The 16343-nt window shown below is 43.9% G+C and overlaps 1 protein-coding gene across 2 annotated transcripts in view; it reads right to left on the reverse strand.

Moving 5' to 3' along the window:
* The window catches only part of SLF1 (SMC5-SMC6 complex localization factor 1), a 61691-nt gene that overhangs the window by 44571 nt on the left and 777 nt on the right, over positions 1-16343 (reverse strand). For both annotated transcript variants that reach the window (XR_003761429.2, XM_029070208.2), the window contains exons 2-4: positions 2381-2494; positions 1747-1822; positions 437-680 (exon numbers count right to left, since the gene is read on the reverse strand). Coding sequence is in view for 1 of the 2 variants with exons in the window: in XM_029070208.2 (XP_028926041.1) it covers positions 437-680; positions 1747-1822; positions 2381-2494 (434 nt within the window). In the remaining variant the exon portion in view is untranslated. The remainder of the gene's footprint in view (positions 1-436; positions 681-1746; positions 1823-2380; positions 2495-16343) is intronic.

Below are 16343 nucleotides of genomic sequence, written 5' to 3' on the forward strand. Positions count from 1 at the left end.
GGCAAGGGGCAGATGAAAGATTAGAACCCAGGACCTCTGAATCCCAGGCCCCATACTCTTTCAACTAGGCCATGCCACTTCAGTCTTTGAAGGTGATATATTAAAATCCATAAAACTTAAGTGTTATATGAAAATTACACCTAGTTTCTTCCAGTTTACTTCAGTTGCATATATGGGGCAAATCTGAAAGTGAAGAGGAGATCACCAGAAAAATCTCATCTAAAATCGTAACATATATCAGTTTTACAACAGAAACAAACATGCAAAATATACGAGGTGGCTAAGTCATGCAGACTGCAGGAACTACAATGCTAAGAGTCATTTGGATCGAATCAATTGGCATGGAAAAGGAAAAGGAGGATGGAAATCGTTCAGCCAAATCGAAACTGTTCTCTTTTATATTCACTGCTTCGACTTTTAAGAGGCCACATCCTACCTTGCATAAGCACTATTTCGTTTATCACATTTTTTAACAAGGACGACAACTTTCCATCTGTGGAAGGCCCCCGGAGCACCAGTGCGTATCAGTTCTTCGCGCCATCTTTTAGGTGCAGATTGCATTTGAGGTGAATAATGGGAGTCTTTTTCGATTTTATATCCCCATTCGTAAGTTGTTTCATCAAGCCATCTGCCACTTTTGGCGCTATTAATTATGTAGTCTTTAGTTAGTACCCATTTTCCTAGAAAGCAAACGAACTGTCAGCCACAAAAGAATTTTGGTACAAATAAATGGTAATCGACTAAAGATCGAAAATCAAATCAACATCAACCTTTCACTTACAAAAGCACCATCAAAACCATATATTATATTTCAACTACTTCCTTTACCCGCTCATGTTCTTTGTTCTAAACAGTTTAACATTATTTCGGGGGTGCATATCATAAAATATTTAGGCTTCTTTATGGAAGAATTAAATTCTAGGTTTTTTCTAAAATAAACAACACATCTAAAGCCTCAAAAGACAAAAGGACCTTCAGTTTTCATTAAATATGATCTCAACAGGATGTTGACCCAATCTCCATACTACGAGTTTTAATCACATCATTTCATTCATATTTCTAGCACCCATTGTATTTTCTAAGCCTCAGCAGTGTAGTACTTTTGCCAGACTATTTTGCAGCACACTTTTATTGCATCTTCAACAAAGAAAATAGGTGTTCATTTAGAGATCAGGGCTCTATTTGCAATATACTTTTCTAAATAATAATGGAATCTGTGAAGTGCTTACTGTGTGTCAAGCACTGTTCTAGGTGCTGGGCACTCTTCTAAGAAAAACCACACACAAAACTACAATTTCTCCCATAAAGTCAGACAACAATTTACCAAAATTAAATATAAAACTTTTTGTAATCTCAAACATTTGGTTGACAGCACACCTTTCAGAGATTGCAATGACTAGACTGAGCCCCACATACAAAGAATATTGAGACAAAGTGGGGACAGTATCGATTTGATGTCCATCTGACGAAGCTTTTTCAAGACAACCCAGAGCACCATACTATAAAAGAATTATTTCCACTTGATGGTTTGTATTTATAGACACACATATTCATCAAAGAAAAATCGAGGAAAAGAAGCCTGCAGAAACACGACCACTCCTACAGTCTGATCAAAATATTAATTTGACCTGAACTATGAACAAACCATTTGGATGGGAACTTACCATGCCTTGATGTCAATGACAACCTGAAGTGCTTTTCCTATGCTTTCAGGATTTAACGCTTCTAGGTTTGTATTGAACTTACCTGCTGCGCAGGCTGCTAAAAATTTTTCACTTTTAGATGGCTGTTTTGCTATAAGATGTGTGCAATTTCTATAAATCTGCAGGCAAAAGACAAATCAGGGTTATTAAGGTGGTGGTTCCTTTCCTAGACTCCCAAGCTTAATTAGACCAGTTCTCTCTAATTGAATCCTACTCCTCCCTGATTCTGGTGCAAATGACATTGAGGGGCTTCTGAAATCATAGGTGGAAGGGAAAATAGCTTTGACCTCCCAAGGTTACTCATATGCCCATATCAAAAACCAAATGGCTGGGACAGGCAGAATCCATGCTAGTCCGGTAATATTCTGGACAAGTTCCAAAAGCTTTATACCAGCTGAGGTCAATTTCCCATCGTAGTCACTATAATCTCTCCTTTACATGGACATTAACCCAAATGTGAGTTGGGGGTGGGGGGGATGGGGGATGTGGCATAGAAACCGAGAAAGGTCCTTTACATTTGAACCTGGAAACCTGCATTCCCTGGCAGAGGAGGGAATCAAACTTAAGTGCTTAACTTCTGGACAGCCTGGTTAGGCTGACATTTAAATTCTGATTTCTCTAATGATCCCACAAATGTAACGGGAATTAGGAAAATTGTAACTATAGCTTCAACTCACCTTACTAGCGTCAAAAACGCAGTCTAGTCTTAAAATCATTTCAATTAGGGCCTCCTGTTCGGTGTCCTTAAATCCGGTTATCTGTAATGTCCGTTTATGAATACCATCTTCCATCTATTCCATACATTAAAACAAATAGGTACAGACAGTATCTATTAGTGAATTATTTGAAGGCGTTAACATTTTTTGGGCTTCTTGGATTGAAAAGGAAAAAAAACTTACCGGCCTCAGTGAACTCGGCAATAGTTTTTTGTAGACTAATTAATCAACTGCATTTATTGAGCACTGCTGAACACTGCACTAAGCACTTAGAAGAGTACAATATTACTATGATTATGGGAGTATTTACTAAATGGTTACTGCATGTCGAGCACCATTTTAAGCAATGGGGTAGATACAAGATAATCAGGTCAGACATAATCTTTGTCCCACAAGGGCCAAACGCTCTAAATAGGAGAAAGAAGAGGCACTGAACCCCCATTCTACAGATGAGGAAACTGAGGTCCAGAAAAGTGACTTGCCCATGGTCACACAGCAGACAAATGGCAAAGCAAGGATTAGAATCCAAGTCCTTTGACTCCCTGGCCCAACCTCCTTCCACTTAGGCCATAGTCCCTCTCATAGTTAAACTTAGTGAGTTTAGAACTACCTGGAGAAATGGACGCTAAAATAAATTACAGGTAGGGGAAGGCAACAGTGTTTAAGGAGCTGCTTATTTTAAATTATGCACAAAAAGACCCACTTAAAAATGGTAATGAAAAGATAGTTTTCCAAAACTATGAGTAGAATGAAGATTTTGCTTACTTAAACCCTGAAAAAGAAATGCAAACCAAATGGGAAAAACAAGATGACCTGATAAATTAGAAATAATATTTACCTGAATGCCTTACGTCTTAAGTACTAAGAGCTTTCTTCATCACAGAACATTTTATCATTACTAACAATAATGATAATACTAATGGAAGGACTTGTTAAATGCTTACTATGTGTCAGGCACTGTACTAAGCATTGGGATATATACAAGGTGATTGGGTTGGCCACAGTCCCTGTCCCACAGAGGGCTCACAGTCTTAACCCCGATTTTACAAATGAGGTAACTGAGGCCCAGAGAGTTGAGTGACTTGCCCAAAGTCACACAGCAGACAAGTGGAAGAGCAGGATTAGAACTCAGATCCTTCTGACTCTCAGGCCCATGCTCCATCCACTAGCTCACGCTGCTTCTCAAAAAGCCATTGTCTTCATAAGACATTAAGGGAAACTAAGGAATAGTTTAAGAAGATATTAGGATGCATTTTGCAGATATATAAGGATGTCAGTGGAGGGACCACCACCTGAGACAACAATCCACAAGTCATTTTCCCCACACAATCTGCAAAACACAACCTTGGGATCAATATCTTGGGGGGAAAAAAAAAAGAACAGTGTACTTTGGGAGTAATGTCTCTTGATGTTTCTATTTTGTCCTTTACGTTTATCAAGAGAGATTCTGAAATGAAAGGGATGTTCGTAAGCTCTCTCAAAAAATATTGGATCCTGAAATTCTGCAGCAATGCGGTGGTGGCAGGTAGATCTTTGATTAATTATACTTAACCTAGACATTTGCTCTCCTGACAGAAACTGCTTATTGAGCACTTCTCTCTTTCACCTATTCTGTTATCACACACTCTCGGGTGTACTTTGCAGTATCCACATCAGTTGTATATATTGATCACTTACTAGGTGCACAGCACGGCACTAAGTGCTTAGGAGAGTACAATGTAATAGAGTTGATAGACATGTTCCCTGCCCCATAGACCCAGAGGGATTTTTATACACATACACGGTGATATATTGCATCATTACCTGTTTTTCAGTTTTCTATAATATGTATTATATACAATGTAATATAATATAGCTAGCACTTTATTATCAATAATTCTGATACCAGTATTTCTTAAGCGTTCACCCAGTTTGAGATAAGATAGCCAAGTTTACCTTTTCATAAACCCATCCCATCCCCATCTTTGAAGAAGTATGACTAGCTAGAATAGAGTGATTAAAGTTCATTTCACTTTCCATCAGACGACAGATCTATTTCAGCACAGAAAATGGTAGCTATCTAGCTTCCTAATACAAGGTGCCTATTAGCCGAACAAGATCTGAAATAACTATGGATAGGAGATTAGTAGAGCAGAAGAATACTAAGTATTCTGGGGTTGGGGTATACTAAGCACCTATTGTGAGCAGAACACTTTACTAAGCACTAGAGAAGAATACACAGATGGGAATTAGATACGCTCCCTGCTGGCATAATAATAATAATAATAATAATGTTGGTATTTGTTAAGCGCTTCCTATGTGCAGAGCACTGTTCTAAGCGCTGGGGGAGATACAGGGTAATCAGGTTGTCTCACGAGAGGCTCACAGTCTTAATCCCCATTTTACAGATGAGGTCACTGAAGCACAGAGAAGTGAAGTGACTTACCCACAGTCAGACCGCTGACAAGTGGCAGAGACGTGATTGGAACCCATGACCTCTGACTCCCAAGCCCGGGCTCTTTCCACTGAGCCATGCTGCTTCCCAGGCCAGACCCTTCACCCTAAGGTGGTTTTTGCCAGAAGAGGGGAAAGAGAAGCCCACTGGTCATTCAGCTGGGGAGAATCTTACCGAGGGCCTTGTGATGATCTGGACAGGGTCTTGGCAACCTTTTTCCTGGAAGGAAGAGAGCTTTGCTACCAAGGCAGTTACTGGCAATCCCTTGGTGGCAGCAGCAGGAGTAGTCATAGCTTCACCAGTCATAGCCCACTTTGCCTAGGTTGGTGACTAGGGATAAGAGCAGGAGAAGCCTAATGGATTACAGGACTGGGGCCAAATGGAATGATGAAAAGTCATTCCTCATGTACAACCTAAATGGTGGGATAGGGAGTGGGGGGGTGGAGGGAAAGAGGAGGGCAGAGGGAGTGACCGGTTGTAAAACTCGAGTTCCCCCACCAATTTTCTTCACCCGGTATTACTGAATTAGATACTAGTCAAGATTATTAAAACAGAAATGAGGTCATTGGACTGTCCAAAAGCTTGCGTAGGCAAGCCCCGTGGAAGCTTTGCTTGGAGACTGGTTGTGGAGTCAGGACTCGGGTGCCCTGGATCACACCCCCTCACAATTCAGGGACATCAGCCCGGCAGCTGAGTTGGCACAACGCACAACAGACTGCAGTCTCCAAAGCGAATCCAAACTTTCCTTCATTTGTGATAGATCGGGGTTGGCAAATGTAGAGTAATTTGAATTTAGCTAAGTGTTTAATGGTTCATTCACTCAATGGTATTTAATGAGCGCTTACTGTGTGCAGAGCACTGCACTAAGCGCTTGGAAAGTACAATTCGGCAGTAGAGAGAGACAATCCCTGCCCACGTGCATGCTCATCAATCAACTGGGAAAATGAACTCTATATAACACAATTTTTCACTGTATGCAACCAATTGGAAGATCAGCCTATGCAGGCTTTTCAAGGCTCCATCAACACTTTTCAGAGGAATGTCAAGGGAAGAGGAATCTCCAACACTATCACAACCAGAAAGGAGGCCTGGGGCCCAGATTTCCAATCTCCAAATACAACACGTATTAGCAAGCTGACAGTATTTGCCACCTGACTGTTGAGTAAAACTCACACAAGATGATGCAAATGGTATCAAAGCAGGTTCCCACTGACTCAGAGAAAGTTGGACATTACTATAGATTTGCATATCTTTACTTCGGTGGGAAGTTTGATGCCTACTTGGATCAAGTAGCTTGTGGCTTCCTACTTGTTGACACACTGTAGATCATCTAAAGTACAGATTGATTTTTTTCCCCTCTCTTTTAATGTTACTTAAGTGCTTACTATGGGCCAGAAACTGCACTAAGTCCTGGGGGAGAATCAGGTTGGACACAATCCCAGTCCCACCCAAACGGGGCTCACATTCTAAATTGGAGAGAGGAAGTTTTAATCCCTATTTAATAGAAAAGGTAGCTGAGGCACAAAGAAGTGAAATGACCATGTTGATTTGGCTGTAGACTTTGGACTCCTGCGGTCCGGTCCTACAAGTCTCAGTTGTAAGTGCAGTTTTCTGAAATTCTTGGATTGTGCTCCGGTTTTCTTGGTGGAGCCTGGTAACTCCAGTTTCCTTGGGGCAATTTGTTGTCAATACGCACTACTATGCTAACTCTGCAAAGCAGAGAATAATTATCCGCATGCCTTTTCTTGTATGTGCCTCCAGAGTACAATCATCAGCATACCGAAGCCTGTGGATGATTTTCTCACCCAACTGTGCAAGCCCAAGGCACTGAAATTAGTCTCTGACTGAGGAAAGCTAAGCATGCGTGAATGTGTGCAGGGACACGTGAGAAGAAAACTGGGAAGTGAAAAGGGAACGAGATTCCTTCCACCACAGACTCTGTCCATTAGGAATACCAAAGACCTAGTAGGTCTTCCAGAAGTACGTTAACTTAAAAGAATAGGAGTCATCACCCTGATCGATGCACGGCGAACTGTTAGTGGAAAGAGCACAGGCCTGGGAGTCAGAGTACCTAGGTTCTAATGCAGGCTCTGCCCCACGCCTGCTGTGTGACCATGGGCAGGTCACTTAACTACTCCATACCTCAGTTTCCTCATCTGTAAAATGGAGGGTTTCAATCCCTGCTCCCCATTCTACTTAGATGGTGAGCCCCACGTGGGCGGGGATTGTGGCCAACATGATTACCAGAGTTTTGAACAATGCTTGACACACTGTAAGCACTTAAACACCACGATTATGAGTGATTATGAGCTATTTTAATATCTGGTAAAAATAACATTTTTGAAAGTCTGCAACAGGTTCCACTGATTTTCCCTCAATTAATCAGTCATGTTTGAGCAGTTACTGTGAGCAGAACACTGTACTACGCGTTTGGGAGTGTAGTCATTAAATTCATTCAATAGTATTTACTGAGCGCTTAGTATGTGCAGAGCACTGTACTAAGCGCTTGGAATGTACAATTCGGCAACAGATAGAGACAATCCCTGCCCATTGACGGGCTTACAGGCTAATCGGGGGAAACAGACGGACAAAAACATTAGCAATAAATAGAATCAAGGGGATGTACATCTCATTAGCAAAATAAGTAGGGTAATAAAAATATATGCAAATGAGCAGACGAGTACAGTGCTGAGGGGAGGGGAAGGGAGAGGGGGAGGAGCAGAGGGGAAGGGGGGGAAAAGGGGGCTTAGCTGAGGGGAGGTGAAGCGGGGGGCAGAGAGGCAGCAGAGGGAGCAGAGGGAAAAGGGGAAGCTCAGGCTGGGAAGGCCTCTTGAAGGAGGTGAGCTCTCAGTAGGGCTTTGAAGAGGAGAAGAGAGTCAGCTTGGCAGAGGTGAGGAGGGAGGGCACTCCAGGACAGCGGGAGGACGTGGCCCAGGGGTCGACGGAGGGATAGGCGAGAACGGGGGCGGTGAGGAGGTGGGCGGCAGAGGAGCGGAGCCTACGGGGTGGGTAGTGGAAAGAGAGAAGGGAGGAGAGGTAGGAGGGGGCGAGGTGATGGAGAGCCTCGAAGCCTAGAGTGAGAAGTTTTGCTTCATGTTGAGGTCGATAGGCAACCACTGGAGGTTTTTAAGAAGGGGAGTGACATGCTCAGAGCGTTTCTGCAGGAAGGTGAGCCGGGCAGCGGAATGAAGAATAGACTGGAGCGGGGAGAGACGGGAGGAGGGGAGATCAGAGAGAAGGCTGACACAATAATCCAGCCGGGATATTATGAGAGCCAGTAAGGATATTATGAGAGCCCGTAACAGTAAGACAGCCGTTTGGGTGGAGAGGAAAGGGCGGATCTTGGCGATATTATAAAGGTGAGACCGGCAGGTCTCGGTGACGGATTGGATGTGTGGGGTGAACGAGAGAGCCGAGTCAAGGATGACACCGAGGTTCCGGGCTTGAGAGACGGGAAGGATGATCGTCCCGTCCACAGTGATAGGGAAGTCAGGAAGAGGACAGAACTTGGGGGGGAAGATGAGGAGCTCAGTTTTGGACATGCTGAGTTTTAGGTGGTGGGCGGGCATCCAGGTAGAGACGTTCCGGAGGCAGGAGGAGATATGAGCCTGAAGGGAGGGGGGAGAGGACAGGGGCAGAGATGTAGATCTGTGTGTCATCTGCATAAAGATGACAGTTGAAGCCGTGGGAGCGAATGAGTTCACCAAGGGGGAGAGTGTAGATGGAGAACAGAAGAGGGCCAAGAACTGACCCCTGAGGAACTCCTACAATTAGAGGATGGGAGGGGGAGGAAGAGCCCGCGACCGGCCAGAAAGATAAGAGGAGAACCGGGAGAGGACGGAGTCCGTGAAGCCAAGGTGAGATAAGGTGTGGAGGAGAAGGGGATGGTCTACAGTGTCAAAGGCAGCTGAGAGGTCGAGGAGGATTAGGATAGAGTAGGAGCCACTGGATTTGACAAGAAGGAGGTCGTGGGTGACCTCTGAGAGAGCAGTCTCGGGAGAGTGGAGGGGACGGAAGCCAGATCGGAGGGGGTCCAGGAGAGAATTGGAGTTAAGGAATTCTAGGCAGCGAGTGTAGATGACTCGTTCTAGGAGTTTGGAGAGGAAAGGTAGTTGGGAGATAGGGCGATAACTGGAAGGGGAAGTGGGGTCGAGAGAGGTTTTTTTTAGGATGGGGGAGACATGGGTATGTTTGAAGGCAGAGGGGAAGAAGCCATTGGAGAGTGAGCGGTTAAAGATAATGTTGGTATTTGTTAAGCGCTTACTATGTGCAGAGCACCGTTCTAAGCGCTGGGGTAGACACAGGGGAATCCGGTTGTCCCACGTGGGGCTCACAGTCTTAATCCCCATTTTACAGATGAGGTAACTGCGGCACAGAGAAGTTAAGTGATTTGCCCACAGTCACACAGTTGACACGTGGCAGAGCTGGGATTCGAACTCATGACCTCTGACTCCAAAGCCCGTGCTCTTTCCAATGAGCCATGCTGCTTCTCTATTTAGAAGGAGGGGAAGAGGGTAGGGGCGATGGTTTTTATAAGGTGAGCAGGAATGGGGTCCGAGGCACAGGTGGAGGGGGTGGCACTTGCGAGGAGGGAGGAGATCTCCTCTGAGGATACTTCGCGGAAAGATGGGAAAGTAGGGGAGAGGTTTGGTGGGGGAGGCAGAAGGGGGAGGGGTGACTTTGGGGAGCTCAGACCTGATTGTGTTAATTTTCGTGATGAAGTAGGTGGGCATATCCTTGGGGGTGAGGGATGGGGAGGGGGAGGAACAGGGGGCCTGAGGAAAGAATTAAAGGTCCCGAACAATTGGCGGGGGTGACGGGCATGGGCGTCGACGAGGGAGTCATTGGGAGGGAGTCCAAGAGTGTTGGCAAACACGTTCCCTTCTAGACTGTAAGCTCATTATGGGCGCGAATATATCTGCTAATTGTCTTGTATTGTACTCTCCCAAGAGCCTAGAACAGTGCTCTGTACATGGCAAGTGCTCAAGCTTAAATACCTCTGATTGATGTTCCCTTCTAAGTTTCTAGTCCAGGGCAATAGATTTAGTCCCTTAACTGAGATAAATAAAAGCCTAAAAATGTTTATCACCCAAGGCATACCTAGTAATCTGTTTTGGTATTAAAAGACTAATTAAATTTGCCACCTCTGACACAGAAGTTTTATATGAGCTGAACAATGAACTCATCTGCACTGATAACACTCAGGTGACCCCGGGCAGAACTTTAGGTCATTTACATTTAGGTAACAGAACTCCTGCCTTCTTAATGCACCTGTGATTTGAAATCAACAGCTTTACTAGGTAGGTAAGAACCATTAACAGGACTATCTCCAAACGGAATATTTTTCTTCAAAAAAAAAAATACCACAATGCAAATATCTTAGAGATGACGGAGGATACCAAATACATTTATTTTCTGTTCTAAGTGTAAATGCTAGTTCTTATAAAGTAGTAACAGTTTAAAACAATGGCTCCCGTAAACAGGTGGAAGAGTTTATGAGTTTATCCAATTCACCTGATCACTTTCCAAAGATACAGTTCACCTGAAAAAAACACAAAAAACCCAATCTTGCCTCATTGGAAGTGTGTCAAAACAAACTCAATGCTATTAAAATTAAACGATTTCCCTTTACATAAATGTGGTGAATTAGTCCCCCTGAAAATGGCTCATCCTGAAGCAGAATCAGTATTTTCTTTTCAAAGCTCAATCTGAAGGTTTCTAATTAAGTGTTAATCTTGGCCATGTAGGAGAAAAATACTGTACCCTATAACGGAAAGATAAAACCGACTCACGTTAAAGACGAAAAATGAAATGGTGTCAATTTTCCCATGGTTTTGCTTGAAAAATAAGACAATTTGGATACCTCTTTCATAAAGATTTTCTCCTTTTTCTGGAAAAACACAGTACTGTTTAATTGCAAGACATCTTATTCTCATATTAAAAATGAAGGATTTTTTACCCGAAATCCAAGATTCCAGGATTTTAGTGGTTTGCCACAAACTCACACTTGTCACAGCAAAAATGAAGTTCCGTAACAAAGACTGTCTTCTAAAACTGAAGGTATACTCATTTCAACATATTTACAACTGGGTGAGATGCATAAGGAGAATGAAGCCTGAAAGATCCCCTGAACAGATAACTGAAATTGGGAAACTAAGGACAGAAGAATCATTTTAAGGACATCCTAAAACAAAGCCTCAGACAAAACTACATAATAATAATTCTCACTATATTATGGGCTCTATTAAGCGCTTAATATGTGCCAAGCCTTGTCCTAAGCACTGTGTGGATATAAGTTAATCAGGCCAGACAGTCTCTCAGTCTCTCATGAAGCTCACAGTCCAAGTAGGATGGAGAACAGGGACCGAATTCCCAATTTACAGATAAGGAAACTGAGGCACAGATAAGTTAAGTGACTTGCCCAGGGTCACCCAGCAGGCAAGTGGCAAAGCTGAGATTAGAACCCAGGTCCTCGCAATTTCCACTAGGCCATGCTGCTCCTCTATATCCTGCATCCACACAGTACTATCCAAGGAGTCACTCCTTTTGGGCAAAAACTCGGTAAGAAACAGGAAAGGAGGCAAAAGTAAAAAGAGTGCTTGGTGCTGCAAACATAATAATAATGTTGGTATTTGTTAAGCCCTTACTATGTGCAGAGCACTGTTCTAAGCGCTGGGGTAGACACAGGGGAATCAGGTTGTCCCACGTGGGGCTCTCAGTCTTAATCCCCATTTTACAGATGAGGGAACTGAGGCACAGAGAAGTTAAGTAACTTGCCCAAAGTCACACAGCATCAAACGTGACCACACGAGGGAAAGCATGTGTGTGTGCGCGCGCAAAATGTGGCTGGAATTGGGGGTCCCACATTGGCCTTTTAACTCAAATTAATTCATGGGTACTTTCACTAGCACTGGTGTCATCTTTGAAATCAAAGAGAAGAATATATATGCACACATACAAATAAAGAGTACACTCCCTGGGTTCAGCAATCAAGTGCATTCATTATATTGTACTGTCCCACATCCTGAGAACAGTGTTCTGCCCCAAGTAAATACTCAATGAATACGCCTGAGGCTAAGTCTAAGAAGACTGGAGTCATTTTAGACTTCCCATCCATTACATGTTGTACCATATATTATAAAATATGTAAACAGAGCAAATTAGGGATTGATTGGAAGATTTAATTTGAACTGCCAAATGGCACGTATTGTAAATGAAGCACAAGGGTTTTATTTTCATCTTTTTTTTCAGAAAGTTTGAAGAACTCGGTTAACTCATCCGTAAAAAGGGAATTAATGATTAGCTTGCATCTAACCAAGTGCTTTAGTACAGTGCCTGGCACATAATAAGTGTTTAATACCATTTTTTTAAAAAGCTATTAGGTCAGTCCATTTTTGAAAATTTGATTTTATTGCCTTCTCACACCTTACTGGAAACTCCCATAAAAGCTCCCTTGAATATAATTATTAATTGCCATGGAATATGTGCCGCACTGCATTTGCATATAAAACCCTTATTTCAAAAAAGGCCCTTTTTAAGAACAAACTCATTTATATTTAACAATATTTACTGAACGCCCATGAGCTGCAAAGAACTAGCAATCAATAGCACTGGATCACCTCTGGACGTAATGGAATTGCTAAATTTCTTAAAATACCTTTCGTATTACCATTTAAAGGAATTTCGTGAACAGCACACCCAACATTATAGGAGTTGCAATGTGTTCCAAAACTTGAGAATTATTTTAATAAATAAAAATCCCTTTCTACCTTCTTCTGCGGAAACAATCAGCTTCGCTTGGTTAGCACAGTAATGCCTTAATATTTATGGCAGCTTATTTACATCAGTAATCACATTTTCTCCCCAACTATTCCAGCTGAACTATTTAATCAATGGGAACTGAAAAAATATTACACCTGATTAAATTCTGATAAAAATACAAAACTCCTGGGCACCGGAACAGCAATGGCAAAATTATATGCAGTTATATGGTCCACTCTGCATCTAATATTGTCTGGGCACCTCAAAGCAGGGGGTGGGATCAAGATTGGAGCAGTCAGTGAAAAGTAAGGAGCAGGGCCGAGAATCGGTTTAAAATAAGCCAGGGCGCTAAAGACAAAGAAGGGCAGTCAGGCAACCAGGGTGAAAATTGGCTTTTAATAAGGTAGGTGGGAAAATAAGAAGGTGAGAAGTAAAAAGAGGAGAAGGTCGCAAGTTAAGAAGAGTTAGGAGTGAAGGAAAGGGAGTAGAGGGGTTGGAGAAGAGAGAAGGGGGCACGAAGACGACCCTGGACAATGAAATGACAATGAAGGAGGACCGAGGGGGGAAAAGAAGGCAAGGGACAAAAGGAAATGTGTTCAGGCAGGGAAGGAGTATGGGAGAGTTGCAGAGAAAGTTGAGAGTTAAAAGAATCGGTAAAGAGTTGAGAGGGAAGAGGAAAAAAAAGACAAAAAGTCTGGAAAAAGGTGAGTTAACAGGTGGAAGAGACAAAGAGGAAGGGGCACCACCGCATTCACTAATCCTTGAAAATAGGAAATAGCTAAAACAACTCTTTCAGTTGTGTGGTTTATAGTTTTCTCTAAAATCCTTGACAAATCCTCCAGAAGGTAAATTCTACAGCATCACTCTTATCCAATAAGGGCCCAGACACCTCAAAAATCTTGTCTGACTACGTCTAGCTGTCCACGAGCAGAAGACAATTTGGACAACCGAAAGAAGTGACCACTCTTAGAAAACTTTTTTAAAAAAAGCAAACACATACACGATACACGGTAGGAGGTTAACACACTTTGCTCTGATTATGTTGCATCGAGGGGCTCATTTTAATAGTGAAAAGACACTCGATGAGAACTATCATTCGTGGCAAGAGCCCGGGCTTGGCCACCAGGGATCGTGGCTTCTAATCCCGGCTCCGTCACTTGTCACACAGTAGACCTCAGGCAAGTCATTTACCTTCTCTGTGCCTCAGTTACCTCCTCTGTAAAATGGGGACTCAAACTGTGAGCCCCACCTGGGACAACCGGATTACCCTGTATGTACCCCAGCATTTAGAAGAGCGCTTGGCACATAGTAAGCGCTTAACAAATGCCATAATAATTATCTACAAGACAGAGAGAAGCAGCGTGGCTCAGTGGAAAGAGCATGGGCTTAGGAGTCAGAGGTCGTGGGTCCTAATCCCGGCTCCATCACTTGTCAGCTGTGTGACCTTGGGCAAGTCACTTCACTTCTCGGTGTCTCAGTTACCTCATCTGTAAAATGGGGATTGAGACGGTGAGCCTCACGTGGGACAACCTGATCACTCTGTATCTACCCCAGCGCTTAGAACAGTGTTCGGCACATGGTAAGCGCTTAACAAATACCAACATTATTATTATATACTGTAAGGTGAAAATTTGGGGCTCTAATTATAATACTAATGATGGTATTTGTTAAGTGATTACTATGTGCCAAGCACTATTCTAAGCACCGGGGGGGAGGGGGAGATGGGTGATCAGGTTATCCCACGTGGGGCTCACAGTCTGCATCCCCATTTGACAGATAAGGGAACTGAGGCCCAGAGAAGTGAAGTGACTTGCCCAAAGTCACACCCCTGACAAGTGGCGGGGTTGAAATTAGAACCCAGGACCTCTGGCTCCAAGGCCAGGGAGAGGGGAACCCACCCTCAACGTCACTGTTGGGCAGGGATCGTCTCTACCTGTTGCCGAATTGTACATTCCTAGTGCTTAGTCCAGTGCTCTGCACACAGTAAATTGCTCTGCACACAGTAAACGCTCAATAAATATGACTGAATGAATGACTAATGTCCGGGCCGATTCATCAGCGTCGCGACACGTGCCGGGGGAAATAAGAGCGTAATAATCCTGGTATTTAAGCCCTTACTATGTGCCAAGCGCTGTTCTAAGCGCTGGGGGAGATACAAGGTCATCCGGATACCCACGAGGGGCGCCCAGCCTCCATCACCATTTTACAGATGAGATCAGAGGCCCGGGGAAGGGAAGTGACTTGCCCAAAGTCACAGAGCTGATAAGGGGTGGGGATTAGAATAAGAATTTGGTATGTGTTAAGCATTTACTATGTGCCAAGCACTGTTCTAAGCGCTGGGTAGACACAAGGTAATCAGGCTGTCCCTCATTGGGCTCCCCGTCTTCATCCCCATTTTCCAGATGAGGTCACAGAGGCCCAGGGAAGGGAAGCAACTTCCCCAAATCACAGATCTGACATGGGGTGGGGATTAAAATAATAATAATTTGGTATGTGTTAAGCGCTTACTATGTGCCAAGCACTATTCTAAGCCCTGAGTAGACCGAGGGTAATCAGATTGTCCCTCATGGGGCTCCCAGTCTTCATCCCCATCTTCCAGATGAGGTCACTGAGGCCCAGGGAAGGGAAGGGACTGGCCCAAAGTCACACAGCTGACAAGGGGCGGGGATTAGAATAGTAGTAACTATGGTATTTGTTAAAGCTTTGTGCCAAGCACTGTTCTAAGCACTGAGGAGACACAGAGTAATCAGGTTGTCCCTCGTGGGGCTCCCAGTCTTCATCCCCATTGAGAAAAGTCACTTAATAATAATGTTAATGTTGCTATCTGTTAAACGCTATGTGCAGAGCACTGTTCTAAGTGCTGGGTGAGATACAGAGTCATCAGGTTGTCCCACATGAGGCTCACAGTCTTCATCCCCATTGTACAGATGAGGGAACTGAGGCACAGAGAAGTAAAGTGGCTTGCCCACAGTAACACAGCTGACAGGTGACAGAGCGGAATTTGAACCCATGACCTCTGGCTCCCAAGCCCGGGCTCTTTCCAATGAGCCACGCTGCTTCTCTCTGTGCCTCAGTTTCCTCATCTGGAAAATGGGGATGAAGACTGTGAGCCTCAGGTGGGACAACCCGATAACCCTGTATCTCCCCTAGCGCTTAGAACAGGGTTCTGCACATAGTAAGCGCTTAACCAATACCCACATTATTATTTTCCAGATGAGGTCACTGAGGCCCAGGGAAGGGACTGGCCCAAAGTCACAGAGCTGACCGGGGGGGGCGGGATTAGAATAATGATTTTGGTATTTGCTAAACGCTATGTGCCAAGCACTGTTCTAAGCACTAGGTAGACCCAAGGTGATCAGGTTGTCCTTCGTGGGGCTCCCAGTCTTCATCCCCATTTTCCAGATGAGGTCACTGAGGCCCAGGGAAGGGACTGACCCAAAGTCACAGACTTAAGGGGCAGGGATTAGAATAGTAATAATTATGGTATTTGTTAAAGCTATGTGCCAAGCACTGTTCTAAGCACTGAGTAGATCCAGGGTAATCAGATTGTCCCTCGTGGGGCTCCCAGTCTTCATCCCCATTTTCCAGATGAGGTCACTGAGGCCCAGGGAAGGGACTGACCCAAAGTCACAGAGTTATGGGGCGGGGATTAGAATAGTAATAATTATGGTATGTGTTAAAGCTATGTGCCAAGCACTGTTCTAAGCACTGAGTAGATCCAGGGTAATC

The sequence above is a fragment of the Ornithorhynchus anatinus genome, chromosome 1 (assembly GCF_004115215.2).
Source record: "Ornithorhynchus anatinus isolate Pmale09 chromosome 1, mOrnAna1.pri.v4, whole genome shotgun sequence".
In the NCBI taxonomy this organism is placed as follows: Eukaryota; Metazoa; Chordata; class Mammalia; order Monotremata; family Ornithorhynchidae; genus Ornithorhynchus; species Ornithorhynchus anatinus.